Below are 17594 nucleotides of genomic sequence, written 5' to 3' on the forward strand. Positions count from 1 at the left end.
AAGATTTCAATCTTGGTTTAATCAGAGCAGGTGCCTTTTGGCAAACTCCAAGCGGGCTGTCATGTGCCTTTTACTGAGGAGTGGCTTCTGTCTGGCCACAACCATAAAGCTCTGATTGGTGGAGTGCTGCAGAGATGGTTATGGTTCTAGAAGGTTCTTCCATCTCCACAGAGGAACTTTGGAGCTCTATCAGAGTGACAGTCGGGATCTTGGTCACTTCCCTGACCAAGGCCCTTCTACCCCGACTGCTGAGTTTGGCCAGACGGCCAGCTCTAGGAAGAATCTTGGTGGTTCCAAACTTCTTCCATTTAAGAATGATGTAGGTCACTTTGTTCTTGGGGATGTTCAATACTGCAGAAATATTTTGTACCCTTCCCCAGATCCGTTCCTCGACACAATTCTGTCTCGGAGCTCTACGGACAATTTCTTCGAACTCATGGCTTGGTCAATGGAAACAGGATGCACCTGAGCTCAATTTCAGTCTCATAGCAACGGGTCTGAATACTTATGTAAATAAGGTATTTCTGTTTTTTATTTTTAATACATTTGCCAAATAAAAAAACTGTTTTCGCTTTGTCATTATGGGGTATTTTGTGTAGATTGATGAGGAACATTTTACTTTTAATCAATTTTTGAATAAGTCTGTAATGTAACAAAATGTGGAAAAAGTCAAGGGGTCTGAATACTTTCCAAATGCACTGTATGTGAGAGGATTGGATAGGTGAATGCAGACATTTCCACCTAGCCAATCAGATGGCATGATGAAGCTATTACTATAGTGCTTATACTGTATCCAATCGTCTGAGATCTGGGGACCATTTGGAATTCAGCATTATTACCTATTCGTTCGCTCTCCCCCTGTGTTGTAGAGCAGGATCAGTCCACTAGAGGGACCCAGCAGAACGCCCCTTCCCTCAGATGGTCCCACATGCTCTTTCCTTAGCCCTGTGGGGTTTCAGGAATCTGAACTCCAAGCACTCTGTCCTCAGACATATCCCTGTCACAGAGACTCCAATGCTGGCTACAGTCTGGGGCAGTCTGGGTATGCCTGCAAGCCACCAGCACAGCTCAAAAGTGAACTTCGCAGCAGAGATAGAGAGAGACTGTCCTGTGATCTGAAGTCCATAAGCCAGTTCTAACAGTCTGTAGATGTGGGAGGTGATTTGTGATCTGAGGCAGAAGAGTGTGTTGAATGTGAATGATGTCCTTTGTCATTGGGTCTTTTCCACCCCATCAATATGTTCTGTATTCTGTATCCCTGCCAAACTGTTAATAACCATTATGAGTCACCATTTATTATATTAATCTATGACCATCCTCTTCTCCTGCCATAAGCAGAGACCCTCCTGGCTGCCACTGACCCCCACTAATCAGTCAATCAATCAATCAATCACCATATTCTCCTCTTCTCCCAGCCATAAGCAGAGACCCCCCTGGCCGCCACTGACCCCCACTAATCAATCAATCAATCAATCAATCAATCAATCAATCAATCAATCAATCAATCAATCAATCAATCAATGACCATGTTCTCCTCTTCTCCCAGCCATAAGCAGAGACCCCCCTGGCCGCCACTGACCCCCACTAATCAATCAATCAATCAATCAATCAATCAATCAACCAATCAATCAATCAATCAATCAATCAATCAATCAATCAATCAATGACCATGTTCTCCTCTTCTCCCAGCCAAAAGGAGAGACTCTGGTCGCCACTGACCCCCAGCATGGCAGACGATCGTCAACGTGAAGACAGCCCCCCCCAGTGGGATCCGTCGGGGGCACAGGACCCCTCTACCCCCCCAGCCCATGGGGCTAATGGCTACCCCCCCTCCTACAGGGCGTGCCAGCCAGGGACGGCCCATGGAGCAGCACCACCTTCCTACACTGCCAGAGAGAATGGCTTCAACGGCGACCATGCAGTTACAGCTGGTAAGGACACCTGATATCTGAGACTCAGGGACAGAGCTTCTATAACTGCTGTCTTGTACCCACATACCTAATCAGTATTGACCAAACTTTTTGTGACTACAATTTTGAGTTGTAGAATTGCGCACAGATGTACAGTACCAGTCAAAAGTTTGCACACACTTACTCATTCAAGGGTTTTTCTTTATTTTTACTATTTTCTAAATTGTAGAATAAACAAATCACAATATATTTAATATTCTTCAAAGTAGCCATCCTTGGCTTTGATGACAGCTTTGTACACTCTTCTCTCAACCAGCTTCATGAGGCCTGCTTTTCCAACAGTCTTGAAGGAGTAACCCACATAATGCTGAGCTGCTTTTCTTTCACTCTGCAGTCCAACTCATCTCAACTAGGCTAAGGTCAGCTGATTGTGGAGGCCAGGTCAATGTATTTTATTTAACTAGGCAAGTCAGTTAACTTCTTGTCAATAGGGGGGCGCTGTTTTCACTTTGGAAAAAATCGTGCCCAAATTAAACGGCCTCGTACTCTGTTCTAGATCATACAATATGCATATTATTATTACTATTGGATAGAAAACACTCTGACGGTTCTAAAACTGTTTGAATTATATCTGTGAGTAAAACAGAACTCATTTGGCAGCAAACTTCCATACAGGAAGTGGAAAATCTGAAAACGAGGCTCTGTTTCAGGGCCTGCCTATTCAACTGGCTTTTATTTATCGATATGTATGCACTTCATACGCCTTCCACTAGATGTCAACAGGCAGTGGAAGGTTGAATGGGGTGTCTAGCTTAATCTGAGACCGAATGAGAGCTTTTGGAGTGACAGGTCCGGTATTTTGTCACATTTCGACGGCGCGCGGGGGATCTCGACATTGTCTTCTGAAAAGCGTTCGGTATACACAGCGAATATCTCCGGCTCTGATTTTATTTGATACATACGATAAAAACATCATAAAGTAGGATTTTTCAACCGCCTTTGATCAGTTTATTCAACGTTTATCGGGACTTTTGGAATTTTCTGTTCTTTGCGCCAAGAAATAATGGGAATGTTCGCGCCACATGGCTAGCCAAGGTTGCTAATTCGACAGAAGAAAAGGACATTCTAAAACCAAACAACGATTTATTCTGGACCAAGGACTCCTTCCACAACATTCTGATGGAAGCTCAGCAAAAGTAAGACAACATTTATGATGTTATTTCGTATTTCTGTGTAAAATGTTGACTCCTATTCTCCGCCGTGTTGGTGAGCGCTGTCTCACAATAACGCAAGCTGTATGTTATGGTAAAGTTATTTTAAAAAATCTAACACAGCGGTTGCATTAAGAACCAGTGTATCTTTCATTTGCCATACAACAAGTATTTTTATGTAAAGTTTATGATGAGTTCTTTGGTCAGATTAGGTGAGTGTCCAAAATATCTCCGGAGATTCTGGTGAATCGTTGCTACGTATTCACAATGTATAACCAGGATTTGTAGCTATAAATATGCAAATTTTCGAACAAAACATAAATGTATTGTATAACATGATGTTATAAGACTGTCATCTGATGAAGTTGTTCAATGTTAGTGATTAATTTTATCTCTATTTTGTCGGTTTTGTGCAAGCTATTTTGGCGGGGAGTAAAATGCGTTGTGTGTTTGGCTACTGTAGTGAGATAATAGAAATATATATTGTGTTTTCGCTGTAAAACACTTAAAAAATCGGAAATATTGGCTGGATTCACAAGATGTTTATCTTTCATTAGCTGTACACCATGTATTTTTCATAAATGTTTTAGGATGAGTATTTATTTTTTTCACGTTGCACTCTGTAATTATTCTGGCTGCTTTGGCGCTATTTTTGATGGTGGCTGCAATGTAAAACTATGATTTATACCTCAAATATGCACATTTTCGAACAAAACATAAATGTATTGTATAACATGTTATAAGACTGTTATCTGATGAAGTTGTTCAAGGTTAGTGATTAATTTTATCTCTATTTTGTCGGTTTTGTGAAAGCTACCTATGCGGTGGAAACATGGTGAAAATATGCGGTTGTGTGTTTGGCTATTGTGGTTAGCTAATATAAATACATATTGTGTTTTCGCTGTAAAACATTAAAAAAATCGGAAATGATGGCTGGATTCACAAGATGTTTATCTTTCATTTGCTGTATTGGACTTGTGATTTCATGAAAATTATATTATATGATATCCCTGTCCCGTTAGGCTAGGCTATGCTAGTCAGCTTTTTTGATGAGAAGGATCCCGGATCCGGGAGGGTGATGAAGTAGAGGTTTTTAAGAACAAATTCTTATTTACAATGACAGCCTTGGAACAGTGGGTTAACTGCCTTGTTCAGGGGCAGAACGACAGATTTTTACCTTGTCAGCTCGGGGATTCGATCTAGCAACCTTTTGGTTACCTGCCGCCCCTGATGCAGCACTCCATCACTCTCCTTCTTAGTCAAAAAGCCCTTACACAGCCTGGATGTGTGTTTTGGGTCATTGTCCTGTTGAAAAACAAATGACAGTCCCATTAAGCGCAAACCAGATGGGATGGCGTATTGCTGCAGAATGCTGTGGTAGCCATGCTGGTTAAGTGTGCCTTGCATTTTAAATAAATCACAGACAGTGTCACCAGCAAAGCCCCCCCACACTATCATACCTCCTCCTCCATGCTTCACGGTGGGAACCACACATGCGGAGATCATCCATTCACCTACTCTGCGTCTCATGAAGACATGGCGGTGACTCATCAGACCAAAAGACAGATTTCCACCGGTCTATTGTCCATTGCTCATGTTTCTTGGCCCAAGCAAGACTCTTCTTCTTATTGGTGTCCTTTAGTATTGGTTTCTTTGCAGCATATCGACCATGAAGGCCTGATTCACGCAGTCGACTCTGAACAGTTGATGTTGAGATGTGTCTGTTACTTGAACTCTGTGAAGCATTTATTTGGGCTGCAATCTAAGGTGCAGTTAACTCTAATGCACTTATCCTCTGCAGCAGAGGTAACTCTGGGTCTTCCTTTCCTATGTAGGTCCTCATGAGAGCCATTTCCGTCATAGCGCTTGATGGTTTTTGCAACTGCACATGAAGAAACTTCCAATGTTCATGTCTTAAAGTAGTGATGGACTGTCGTTTCTCTTTGCTTATTTGAGCTGTTCTTGCCATAATATGGACTCTGTCTTTTACCAAATAGGGCTATTTTCTGTATATCAAGCCTACCTTGTCACAACACAACTGATTGGCTCAAACACATTAAAAAGGAAAGAAATTCCACAAAATAACTTTTAACAAGGCACACCTGTTAATTGAAATGCATTCCAGGTGACTACCTCATGAAGCTGGTTGAGAGAATGCCAAGAGTGTGCAAAGCTGTCATCAAGGCAAAGGGTGGCTACTATAAAGAATGTAAAATAATATATATTTTGATTTGTTTTACACTTTTTTTGGTTACTACAAATCAAATCAAATGTATTTATATAGCCCTTCTTACATCAGCTTATATCTCAAAGTGCTGTACAGATACCCAGCCTAAAACCATAAACAGCAAGCAATGCAGGTGTAGAAGCACGGTGGCTAGGAAAAACTCCCTAGTAAGGCCAAAACCTAGGAAGAAACCTAGAGAGGAACCAGGCTATGAGGGGTGGCCAGTCCTCTTCTGGCTGTGCCGGGTGGAGATTATAACAGAACATGGCCAAGATGTTCAAATGTTCATAAATGACCAGAAGGGTCAAATAATAATAATCACAGTAGTTGTCGAGGGTGCAACAAGTCAGCACCTCAGGAGTAAATGTCAGTTGGTTTTTCATAGCCGATCATTAAGAGTATCTCTACCGCTCCTGCTGTCTCTAGAGAGTTGAAAACAGCAGGTCTGGGACAGGTAGCACGTCCGGTGAACAGGTCAGGGTTCCATAGCTGCAGGCAGAACAGTTGAAACTGGAGCAGCAGCACGGCCAGGTGGACTGAGGACAGCAAGGAGTTATCATGCCAGGTAGTCCTGAGGCATGGTCCTAGTGCTCAGGTCCTCCGAGAGAGAGAGAGAAAGAAAGAGAGAAAGAGAGAATTAGAGAGAGCATACTTAAATTCACACAGGACACCGGATAAGACAGGAGAAGTACTCCAGATATAACAGACTGACCCTAGCCCCCTGACACATAAACTACTGCAACATAAATACTGGAGGCTGAGACAGGAGGGGTCAGGAGACACTGTGGCCCCATCCGATGATTCCCCCGGACAGGGCCAAACAGGCAGGATATAACCCCACCCACTTTGCCAAAGCACAGCCCCCACACCACTAGAGGGATAGCTTCAACCACCAGCTTACCATCCTGAGACAAGGCCCGGCACAACCCAAGGGGGGGCGCCAACCCAGACAGGAAGATCACGTCAGTGACTCAACCCACTCAAGTGATGCACCCCTCCTAGGGACGGCATGGAAGAGCACCAGTAAGCCAGTGACTCAGCCCCTGTAATAGGGTTAGAGGCAGGGAATCCCAGTGGAGAGAGAGGAACCGGCCAGGCAGAGACAGCAAGGGCGGTTCGTTGCTCCAGAGCCTTTCCGTTCACCTTCACATTCCTGGGCCAGACTACACTCAATCATATGACCTACTGAAAAGATGAGTCTTCAGTAAAGACTTAAAGGTTGAGACCGAGTCTGCGTCTCTCACATGGGTAGGCAGACCATTCCATAAAAATTGAGATCTATAGGAGAAATCCCTGCCTCCAGCTGTTTGCTTAGAAATTCTAGGGACAATTAGGAGGCCTTCGTCTTGTGACCGTAGCGTACGTGTAGGTATGTACGGCAGGACCAAATCTGAAAGATAGGTAGGAGCAAGCCCATGTAATGCTTTGTAGGTTAGCAGTAAAACCTTGAAATCAGCCCTTGCCTTAACAGGAATCCAGTGTAGGGAGGCTAGCACTGGAGTAATATGATCGAATCTTTTGGTTCTAGTCAGGATTCTAGCAGCCGTATTTAGCACTAACAGAAGTTTATTTAGTGCTTTATCCGGGTAGCTGGAAAGTAGTGCATTGCAGTAGTCTAACCTAGAAGTGAGAAAAGCATGGATGAATTTTTCTGCATCATTTTTGGACAGAAAGTTTCAGATTTTTGCAATGTTACGTAGATGGAAAAAAGCTGTCCTTGAAACAGTCTTGATATGTTCGTCAAAAGAGAGATCAGGGTCCAGAGTAACGCCGAGGTCCTTCACAGTTTTATTTGAGACGACTGTACAACCATCAAGATTAATTGTCAGATTCAAGAGAAGATCTCTTTTTTTCTTGGGACCTAGAACAAGCATCTCTGTTTTGTCCGAGTTTAAAAGTAGAAAGTTGCAGCCATCTACTTCCTTATGTCTGAAACACAGGCTTCTAGCGAGGGCAATTTTGGGGCTTCACCATGTTTCATTGAAATGTACAGCTGTGTGTCATCCGCATAGCAGTGAAAGTTAACATTATGTTTTCGAATGACATCCCCAAGAGGTAAAATATATAGTGAAAACAATAGTGGTCCTAAAACGGAACCTTGAGGAACACCGAAATGTACAGTTGATTTGTCAGAGGACAAACCATTCACAGAGACAAACTGATATCTTTCCGACAGATAAGATCTAAACGAGGCCAGAACTTGTCCGTGTAGACCAATTTGGGTTTCCAATCTCTCCAAAAGAATGTGGTGATCGATGGTATCAAAAGCAGCACTAAGGTCTAGGAGCACGAGGACAGATGCAGAGCCTCGGTCTGATGCCATTAAAAGGTCATTTACCACCTTCACAAGTGCTATGATGGGGTCTAAAACCAGACTGAAGCTTTTCGTATACATTGTTTGTCTTCAGGAATGCAGTGAGTTGCTGCGCAACAGCTTTTTCAATTTTCTTTTAGAGAAATGGAAGATTCGATATAGGCCGATAGTTTTTTATATTTTCTGGGTCAATGTTTCGCTTTTTCAAGAGAGGCTTTATTACTGCCACTTTTAGTGAGTTTGGTACACATCCGGTGGATAGAGAGCCGTTTATTATGTTCAACATAGGAGGGCCAAGCACAGGAAGCAGCTCTTTCAGTAGTTTAGTTGGCATAGGGTCCAGTATGCAGCTTGAAGGTTTAGAGGCCATGATTATTTTCATCATTGTGTCAAGAGATATAGTACTAAAATACTTGAGTGTCTCTCTTGATCCTAGGTCCTGGCAGAGTTGTGCAGACTCAGGACAACTGAGCTTTGGAGGAATACGCAGATTTAAAGAGGAGTCCGTAATTTGCTTTCTAATGATCATGATCTTTTCCTCAAAGAAGTTCATGAATGTATTACTGCTGGAGTGAAAGCCATCCTCTCTTGGGGAATGCTGCTTTTTAGTTAGTTAGCTTTGCGACAGTATCAAAAATAAATTTCGGATTGTTCTTATTTTCCTCAATTAAGTTGGAAAAATAGGATGATCGTGCAGCAGTGAGGGCTCTTCGATACTGCACGGTACTGTCTTTCCAAGCTAGTCGGAAGACTTCCAGTTTGGTGTGGCGCCATTTCCGTTCCAATTTTCTGGAAGCTTGCTTCAGAGCTCGGGTATTTTCTGTAAACCAGGGAGCTAGTTTCTTATGACAAATGTTTTTAGTTTTTAGGGGTGCAACTGCATCTAGGGTATTGCGCAAGGTTAAATTTAGTTCCTCAGTTAGGTGGTTAACTGATTTTTGTCCTCTGACGTCCTTGGGTAGGCGGAGGGAGTCTGGAAGGGCATCAAGGAATCTTTGGGTTGTCTGAGAATTTATAGCACGACTTTTGATGCTCCTTGGTTCGGGTCTGAGCAGATTATTTGTTGCGATTGCAAACATAATAAAATGGTGGTCCGATAGTCCAGGATTATGAGTGAAAACATTAAGATCTACAACATTTATTCCATGCGACAAAACTAGGTCCAGAGTATGACTATGACAGTGAGTAGGTCCAGAGACATGTTGGACAAAACCCACTGAGTCGATGATGGCTCCGAAAGCATTTTGGAGTGGGTCTGTGGACTTTTCCATTTGAATATTAAAATCACCAAAAATTTGAATATTATCTGCTATGACTACAAGGTCCGATAGGAATTCAGGGAACTCAGTGAGGAACGCTGTATATGGCCCAGGAGGCCTGTAAAACAGTAGCTATAAAAAGTGATTGAGTAGGCTGCATAGATTTCATGACTAGAACCTCAAAAGACGAAAACGTCTTTTTGTAAATTAAAATTTGCTATCGTAAATGTCAGCAACACCTCCGCCTATGTGTTTTTTCATAGTTTCGATGTTTTCACTATTATTCTAAAATGTAGAAAATAGTAAAAACAATGAAAAACCCTTGAATGAGTAGGTATGTCCAAACTTTTGACTGGTACTGTATATATAAACTCAACAAAAAAAGAAACGTCCTCTCACTGTCAACTGCGTTTAATTTCAGCAAACTTAACATGTGTAAATATTTATATGAACATAACAAGGTTCAACAACTGAGACATAAACTGAACAAGTTCCACAGACATGTAACTAACAGAAGTTAAATAATGTGTCCCTGAACAAAGGGGGGGGGGGGGGTCAAAATCAAAAGTAGCAGTCAGTATCTGGTGTGTCCACCAGCTGCATTAAGTATTGCAGTGCATCTCCCACTCATGGACTGCACCAGATTTGCTGGTGAGATGTTACCCCACTCTTCCACACCTGGGGGGAATGGCTTTAGCCCTCACCCTCTGATCCAACAGGTCCCAGACGTGCTCAATGGGATTGAGATCCGGGCTCTTCGCTGGCCATGGCAGAACAGTGACATTCCTGTCTTGCAGGTAGTCACGCACAGAACGAGCAGTATGGCTGGTGGCATTGTCATGCTGGAGGGTCATGTCAGGATGAGCCTGCAGGAACGGTACCACATGAGGGAGGAGGATGTCTTCCCTGTAACACACAGCGTTGAGATTGCCTGCAATGATAACAAGCTCAGTCCGATGATGCTGTGACACACCGTCCCAGACCATGATGGACCCTCCACCTCCAAATCGATCCCTCTCCAGAGTACAAGGCCTCAGTGTAACGAGAATCCGACCATCACCCCAGGTGAGAAAAAAACGCGACTCGTCAGTGAAGAGCACTTTTTGCCAGTCCTCTGGTCCAGCGACGGTGGGTTTGTGCCCATAGGTGACGTTGTTGCCGGTGATGTCTGGTGAGGACCTGCCTTACAACAGACCTACATACCCTCAGTCCAACTTCTCTCAGCCTATTGCGGACAGTCTGAGCACTGATGGAGGGATTGTGCGTTCCTGGTGTAACTCGGGCAGTTGTTGTTGCCATGTACCGATCCTGTGCAGGTGTTGTTACACGTGGTCTGCCACTGCGAGGACGATCAGCTGTCCATCCTGTCTCCCTGTAGCGCTGTCTTAGGCGTCTCACAGTACGGACATTGCAATGTATTGCCCTGGCCACAGTCCTCATGCCTCCTTGCAGCATGCCTAAGGCACGTTTACGCAGATGAGCAGGGACCCTGGGCATCTTTCTTTTGGTGTTTTTCAGAGTCAGTCATAAGGTCTCTTTATCATAAGAGGTGTCATAAGTTTTCATAACTGTGACCTTAATTGCCTACCGTCTGTAAGCTGTTAGTGTCTTAACGACCGTTCCACAGGTGCATGTTCATTAATTGTTTACGGTTCATTGAACAAGCATGGGAAACAGTGTTTAAACCCTTTACAATGAAGATCTGTGAAGTTATTTGGATTTTTACAAATTATCTTTGAACGACAGGGTCCTGAAAAAGGGCTGTTTCTTTTTTGCTGAGTTTACACACACACACACACACACACACACACACACACACACACACACACACACACACACACACACACACACACACACACACACACACACACACACACACACACACACACACACACACACACACACACACACACACACACACACACACACACACACACACACACACACACACACACACACACAGACCGGATTAGGTAATTCTGTTTGGTTGCTAATTCTGTGAGTGTTTGTGTGTAGCAGGCAATAAGCAGGGCCCTGCCTCTCACTGTGTGGGAAAAACAGAAAATAGTTTACCCCCTCTTTAGAATCATACTCCATTATTACTGTGGCAAATAAGGTGACAATCCCTCTCTTTACTCAGAGCAAACGAGGCACACACACACATACACCTTTCCGTCTATCCCTCTCCACACACACTGTACCCCGCTCCTTTTCCTCCTCCTCCTGTTGCCATGGCAGCAACCCCTACAATTTAGTTTGCCAGAGCTCTATTGTCCCTGCAATCTTTCTGCCTTTACATGTCTAGTTCTGCTGACAAACAGAACCTAACACTACCCACTACTGCCGCTTTCCACCATTTACAGCACAGAACAGAAACCCATTTACCATCTCTGACAGGAGTCGTATTAACCTCCTGTACCTCGATCTTAACTGCAGTATGCTGCTATTGTCTATCATTCATTTACACTGCATCAGATAGCTAGCCTGTTAGATTGAATATTATGCACTGTTTAAGACCATATCCCAAACTATTGGTCAAGAAGAAGCAGTAAAGAACACAGAGTATCTTATCTGTTATCACCCCACATACAGTAAACTGTACCCTGTGCAATGAGCGCCATTAGTATCTAGCCTGGACAGTATGGTTAATGCTCAAATCGTCTGTTCCAAACATTGACTAGAGTGTCTGTAAATCAAAGTCAATTTACAACTTAGTTGACATATACTCCCCACACTCTGCAGTGATGGAACACAATCGGGTAATTACAACTGTCTTTGACATTGACTTTAGCAAGGTCACTGAAGCTGTTGGACTATTACGTGTTGCCTGAATGCTAAGTGCTTTCTATAATCTTCAGGTAAGTGTTTGGCATATACAGAATATTATGCATGTTAAGGACATGACACTTCCCTTTTCAATGCAATCACCCTAACTCAAGCCAGCACCAACTCCGCGTTCCTCTCTCTCTCTCTCTCTCTCTCTCTCTCTCTCTCTCTCTCTCTCTCTCTCTCTCTCTCTCTCTCTCTCTCTCTCTCTCTCTCTCTCTCTCTCTCTCTCTCTCTCTCTCTCTCTCTCTCTCTCTCTCTCTCTCTCTCTCTCTCTCTCTCTCTCTCTCTCTCTCTCTCGTGAAAGAGGAAAAGCGGTGCCGTGCAGGGTTAAAGTGAGCCAGCTTGGTCCAGCTCTAGCCCCCATGCCACCGTACTGTCTTCCCATCCTGTCCACCCTCCATGGTCTGGCCTCATAAAACACCCCAATAGACAGACACACAGCTGGGGAGGATCTCTCTGTATAATATGGCCAGAGGTCCAGGGCCCGTATGAGGCTGAGTAAAGGGTCAGCTTTGCATTTTAGAATAAATATGATTATATTGGCAGGGGGGACCTGATCTTAGATCAGCAGTCGTACTCTGAGATGCTTTGTGCCTACGGGTTCAGGTCCTAACTGACAGTATCAAACACAGAGGACCAGCACTGCTCTATGGTCAAGACTTCTTTTCAGTAGCAGTAGGATTTACCATTTTTCTGATTTTGAGATGATGTTCCAGTGTCTTTGATGTGTCTTGTTGATAATGAGGTAAATGGAAAACTGCTGCTGTTAGATAGAGTCATTATGAAAAAGCAGAGAGGTTGTTTTGTCTTCTAAAATACTGACAGACAAGGAACCATCCTGCCCACTTCCTTCTGTAGCAAGCACCATGAGAGAAGCTGTTCGATGCTAAAACAACATCTGAAGTGAGATGATGATTAGCCAATGTCTTTCCTCTCATCGGCACTCAGTGTTATGCACGTTCATATTGCATAACATAATACATACCTAGGCATAATGTCATAGTGTCATGCAGTGTTTCGTTCTAGTTGGATGGATCTGTATTATATTTACATAAGTTAAAGGATTCAAAACTCAGTGAAATAAATGTACATTAAGCTACAAAGACTTCGCCATGGCTTCAAGGAACTAAAGAATAGAACTGAAAATGTAAAGAGTTATTACCCTGTTATACTGTAAAAAGTGGGATGGCACTGTTGTTCTTCTGAATTGGTATGATCCAAAATTACCCTTTGGTTCGTTCAACCTATTCTGTTCAGTTTGTCTGAAATCAAATAACGAATTTGACAGGTCAATGTGATTTTTTTTTATTGAATGAAATCTTCTAAATTGCAGTGGGTGCAATGTAGCAGCAGCTGCCTACCAGAAGGCGTGGCCTATTTTGGGTGTGGCTTTCAGTTTGTTCTTTTTGGCCACCCGTGAGGGTGAATGTCAATCAGGTAATGTTTTTATTTTTATTTGCATGATTATATGTTCACTGCAAGCACTAAATCTTAAATAATATCTGCGTAAGTACTGTGATACTAAAGAGCCTGGAAAGTTTTCTATTAGTGATGGGAAGTTTTACTGTCCAGTCAAAATAATGAATCTTTTGACTCAGTAATGCCCAGAGCACGCAGGACCCCCTACCGGTGAACAATGAACTGAAAACTCAAGAGTCATGATTCTACAAGCCTCTTGTTCACATGTTGTTCACCATAGGAGCTTATTGGAGCTGTAGTTTGTGACTGTGACTTGTAAAAGTGTGCTTTAAACAATGTACATGTATTGATTGCTAGGAATACAAATACAATTATCTCTTGATACATTTGAAACGAGTGTCACGCCCTGACCTTAGAGAGCCTTTATATTTCTCTATTTGGTTAGGTTGGGGTGTGATTTGGGTGGGCATTCTAGTTTTTCTATTTCTTTGTTGGCCGGGTATGGTTCCCAATCAGAGGCAGCTGTCTATCGTTGTCTCTAATTGGGGATCATACTTAGGCAGCCTTTTTCCACCTCTAGTTTGTGGGATCTTGTTTGTGTGTAGTTACTTTCTGCACTGCATATAGCTTTACGTTCGTTTTTGTATTTTGTTGTTTTTTCGGTGTCATTTAAATAAAAGTAAAATGTACACCTACCACGCTGCACCTTGGTCCAATCCATCTCTAAACGAACGTGACAATGAGGTCTAGATTGTGAATGACTTCACTTCACTCTAATCATCAAGATGGCGGCAGTGCAGTTTTGCTGAACATATGTCACACTGTTTGTTTGTTTGTTTCTGTTTGTTTGTGTTACATGTTTTTATTACTTAGCAAACCCATTATAGGCTGCGAGAGTTGTCATTAAACAACAGGCAAAATCAAAAATCCTTCAGGATCAAAGCAATTAAAGCATTAAATTGACATCTGCTGGTTTCTACACGAGGAGATAAAGCCGGTGTGATGCCCTTCCTGAAAGCCGAGAGAGGATACATCTGTGCTGTGACTGACGGTCTAGACATGTTGGGCCGACTAGCCTTGGATACTCCTCGACGGTCAGTGTTTCGCAATTCTACCGGAGTCTTCTGACTCCTCTCCTGCCCCGCTGTGCGGTGGAAGCCGGAGGTTGGTATCTGCTCTGTGATATAACATCTAGATGCGCTGGGCTTCCTAGCCCAGGATACCCCTGCCGGGTGGACTAGCCTCCAGTGATTGGCCGGTGAACTGGGCCCGCTCTGCCTCAATGTGTGGTAGCCTACTGCAAGGCGACTGGGTGCATTGACCAGACCCACACACTGGGCGAAATCCCTGTCAGTACATTCCTGCAGCGGCTGTTGAACACGCTGATCTTTCTAGCTAACACAGAACCCAAACCGGCTGCGCGCGTGTGCCATCGTGCACACATTTATTTTGTCCACCCACACCAAATGCGATAACGACACGCAGGTTAAAATATCAAAATAAACCAAATACATTAATTTGGGGACAGGTCAAAAAGCATTAAACCTTTATGGCAATTTAGCTAGCTAGCTTCCACTTGCTAGCTAATTTGTCCTATTTAGCTAGCTTGCTGTTGCTAGCTAATTTTTCCTGGGATATAAACATTGAGTTGTTATTTTACCTGAAATGCACAAGGTCCTCTACTCCGACAATTAATCCACACATAAAACGGTCAACCAAATCGTTTCTAGTCATCTCTCCTCCTTCTAGTCTTTTTCTTCTCTTGACTTTATATTGGAATTGGCAACTATCATAAATTAGGTGCATTACCGCCACCGACCTAGTTTGTCTTTCAGTCACCCACGTGGGTATAACCAATGAGGAGATGGCACATGGGTACCTGCTTCTATGAACCAATGAGGAGATGGGAGATGGGAGAGGCAGGACTTGCAGCGCGATCTGTGTCAGAAATAGAACTGACTTCTATTTTAGCCCTTGGCAACGCAAACGCTCGTTGGCACGCGCGAGCAGTGAGGTTGCAATAATTGATTAATATAGATTTCTACATTTATTTTGCAACGCTCACGCATGCGACGCCAGCGGTGTAGTCAGCCTGTAAGGCAACAACGCTTGGGCACACTTGCTTTCTAACTCTACTAGACCTGTAGGCTACAGCTGAACATTTTTGGGGAATTTAAGGTTTAAAAAGATTGACTCAGTATATTTTAATTTTGTTTTCTTTTTGTTTTAGTGAACTGTTGGATTCAGTGGTTAAAATGTGTATTTTTGTATAAATGGTTTTAATTTCTGCCTACATGGGTTATGGCTCATTGCATAGTCTAAATTATCAAAAACAATCTCATCTCCCTAACCCAGACATACCGCTAAACCCTAATTTGACTGATGGTATTGCAGCTTTTATCTTTCCGAGGGATCCGATTGTGTTACCATTTGACTTCTACTGTGACATGCACATAAAACTTTTTCATCTACAGTGTTTGGTCTGGCTAAAAACTGTGTTTTTTGTATTAGATGACTGTAGTTTGGATTGTTTTAAGTTCATCTAAGTGCAGAGAGATTTTAGGAAGAAACAAATCAAGGTGTTTTATTATTATTATGCTTTTGGTGTCAGGAAACATTCACCCAAACCCAGGCCCATTGGCTATAGATGAACTTCCCACTCCAATTGATTTTAGAACTAGATCAGGGTTGGGTCTGATGCATATTAATGTGAGGAGTTTGATGCCGAAATTGGACATGATAAATGTCTGGGTTCACACTAATGACCCAGATGTCTTAGTTTAGTCCGAGACCTGGCTTAACAAATCTGTTCTAAATCAGTCTATAGGCTTGGATGGTTATAATGTTTATCGATGTGACCGACAAAGTAAGGGGGGAGGTATAGCCATCTATATTAAAGACAAATATGTGGTTACTGAACTAAGGTCTTTATCTAAACCAAAACAGTTTGAGTTTTTAGAAGCTGAATGCTGCAGTTATCGAAAGCTGTGAACTTAGATTTGATAGGATGTTATAGACCTCCATCTGCAAAAGTAGAATCCCTGGATTCTCTGGCTGAACTGATGCGTGGTTGGGGGGGAAATTAAATGGTTCTTATGGGCGATTTAAACTGGGATTGGTTATCTCCAAACTTTGAGGCCATTACATTTTTACTCAAATTATAAATGTGGTTACAAGACTCAATCCCGAAGACATCTCTAAGTCAACACTTATTGGTGTTATTCTAACAAACAATCCGCATAATGATTTAAGTGATCATTGTGCAGTTGCTTGCATTAGAGACACCAAATCTCCAAAGTGCACTCTCGGTTCATAGTCAAACTAAATTTTACACAGTTCTGTAAGCAGGCATTCCTGCATGAACTTTATGCATGCAACTGGGAAAGGAGTGAGCTTATACCAGATATCGAAGAGGCATTCTCCTATTTTCATTCTATGTTTTCCACTATCGGTGATAAACATGCCCCTCTCAAAAAGTGCCGGGTAAGAGGTAGAGACCATCCCTGGTTTACAGGGGAATTATCTGATTTGATCAATAAACGAAATACACAATGGGCCAAAGCCAGAAAGGGTAATTCCCAGACTGAATGGCAGTTATTCAGGGCATTGAGAAATAAGTGGACCTTGTTATTACGGAAATGCAAATCTAGCTTCTATTACGAATCTACCAAGGCAAACCTCAATAACCCAACAAAATTATGGAAAACCATTAAATCCATGAATGCTAACATGAACTCCTCTGGTCTTCCACTGAAATTGACCTCAAATTCAATGGATGTGACTGACAAGAATAAACTGCTTGACAGGTTTAATGAGCATTTTGTTAAAGCTGGGCATTTATTTGGTAATGAACTCTTTCCAAACATCTCAAATGAGGCTGTGAATGAAACTGCCACATGCCGGCCTACGGTTTATTTATTTCATTTTACCGAGATTGAGCTGTCAGAAGTTGTAAAGGAACTCAAATCTATTGATATTAAGAAAGCACCTGGCCCGGGTGAATTAAACCCATATTTTCAAAAAATTGGTGCAGAGATCATTGCTGCCCCTCTCACTCATATATTTAATCTTTCATTGGCGAGTAATACCATTCCAAAAGTCTGGAAAGCAGCCTATGTCACGCGAAATCCGTCCCAGTTGGATAACTATCGTCCCATATCTAAACGGTCTGCACTGGCAAAAGTTTTGTAAAACCTAATGAACTCACAGTTCAAAGACTTTCTTTGTAATAACTCAGTTTTATCTAAATTCCAGTCGGGTTTTAGAGCCAAGCATAGTACAATTACTGCTGTAATTAAGGTTGTAGGTGATTTTCTAGATGCTCAGGACAAGAAAAATCACTGTTTCACTTTTTATTGACTTATCGAAGGTCTTCGACACTGTTGACCATGCCCTGCTGTTGTATAGACCAAAAAAGGTTGGTTT

General features: G+C 42.6%; 1 protein-coding gene across 17 annotated transcripts in view; it reads left to right on the top strand.

Moving 5' to 3' along the window:
* The window catches only part of LOC139538886 (microtubule-associated protein 2-like), a 167047-nt gene that overhangs the window by 93761 nt on the left and 55692 nt on the right, over positions 1 to 17594 (top strand). For all 17 annotated transcript variants that reach the window (XM_071341419.1, XM_071341417.1, XM_071341427.1 and 14 more), the window contains one exon: positions 1690 to 1931. In XM_071341419.1, coding sequence (XP_071197520.1) covers positions 1727 to 1931 — 205 coding nt within the window. In that variant the 5' untranslated portion in view covers positions 1690 to 1726. The remainder of the gene's footprint in view (positions 1 to 1689; positions 1932 to 17594) is intronic.

The sequence above is a fragment of the Salvelinus alpinus genome, chromosome 14 (assembly GCF_045679555.1).
Source record: "Salvelinus alpinus chromosome 14, SLU_Salpinus.1, whole genome shotgun sequence".
NCBI lineage: Eukaryota > Metazoa > Chordata > Actinopteri > Salmoniformes > Salmonidae > Salvelinus > Salvelinus alpinus.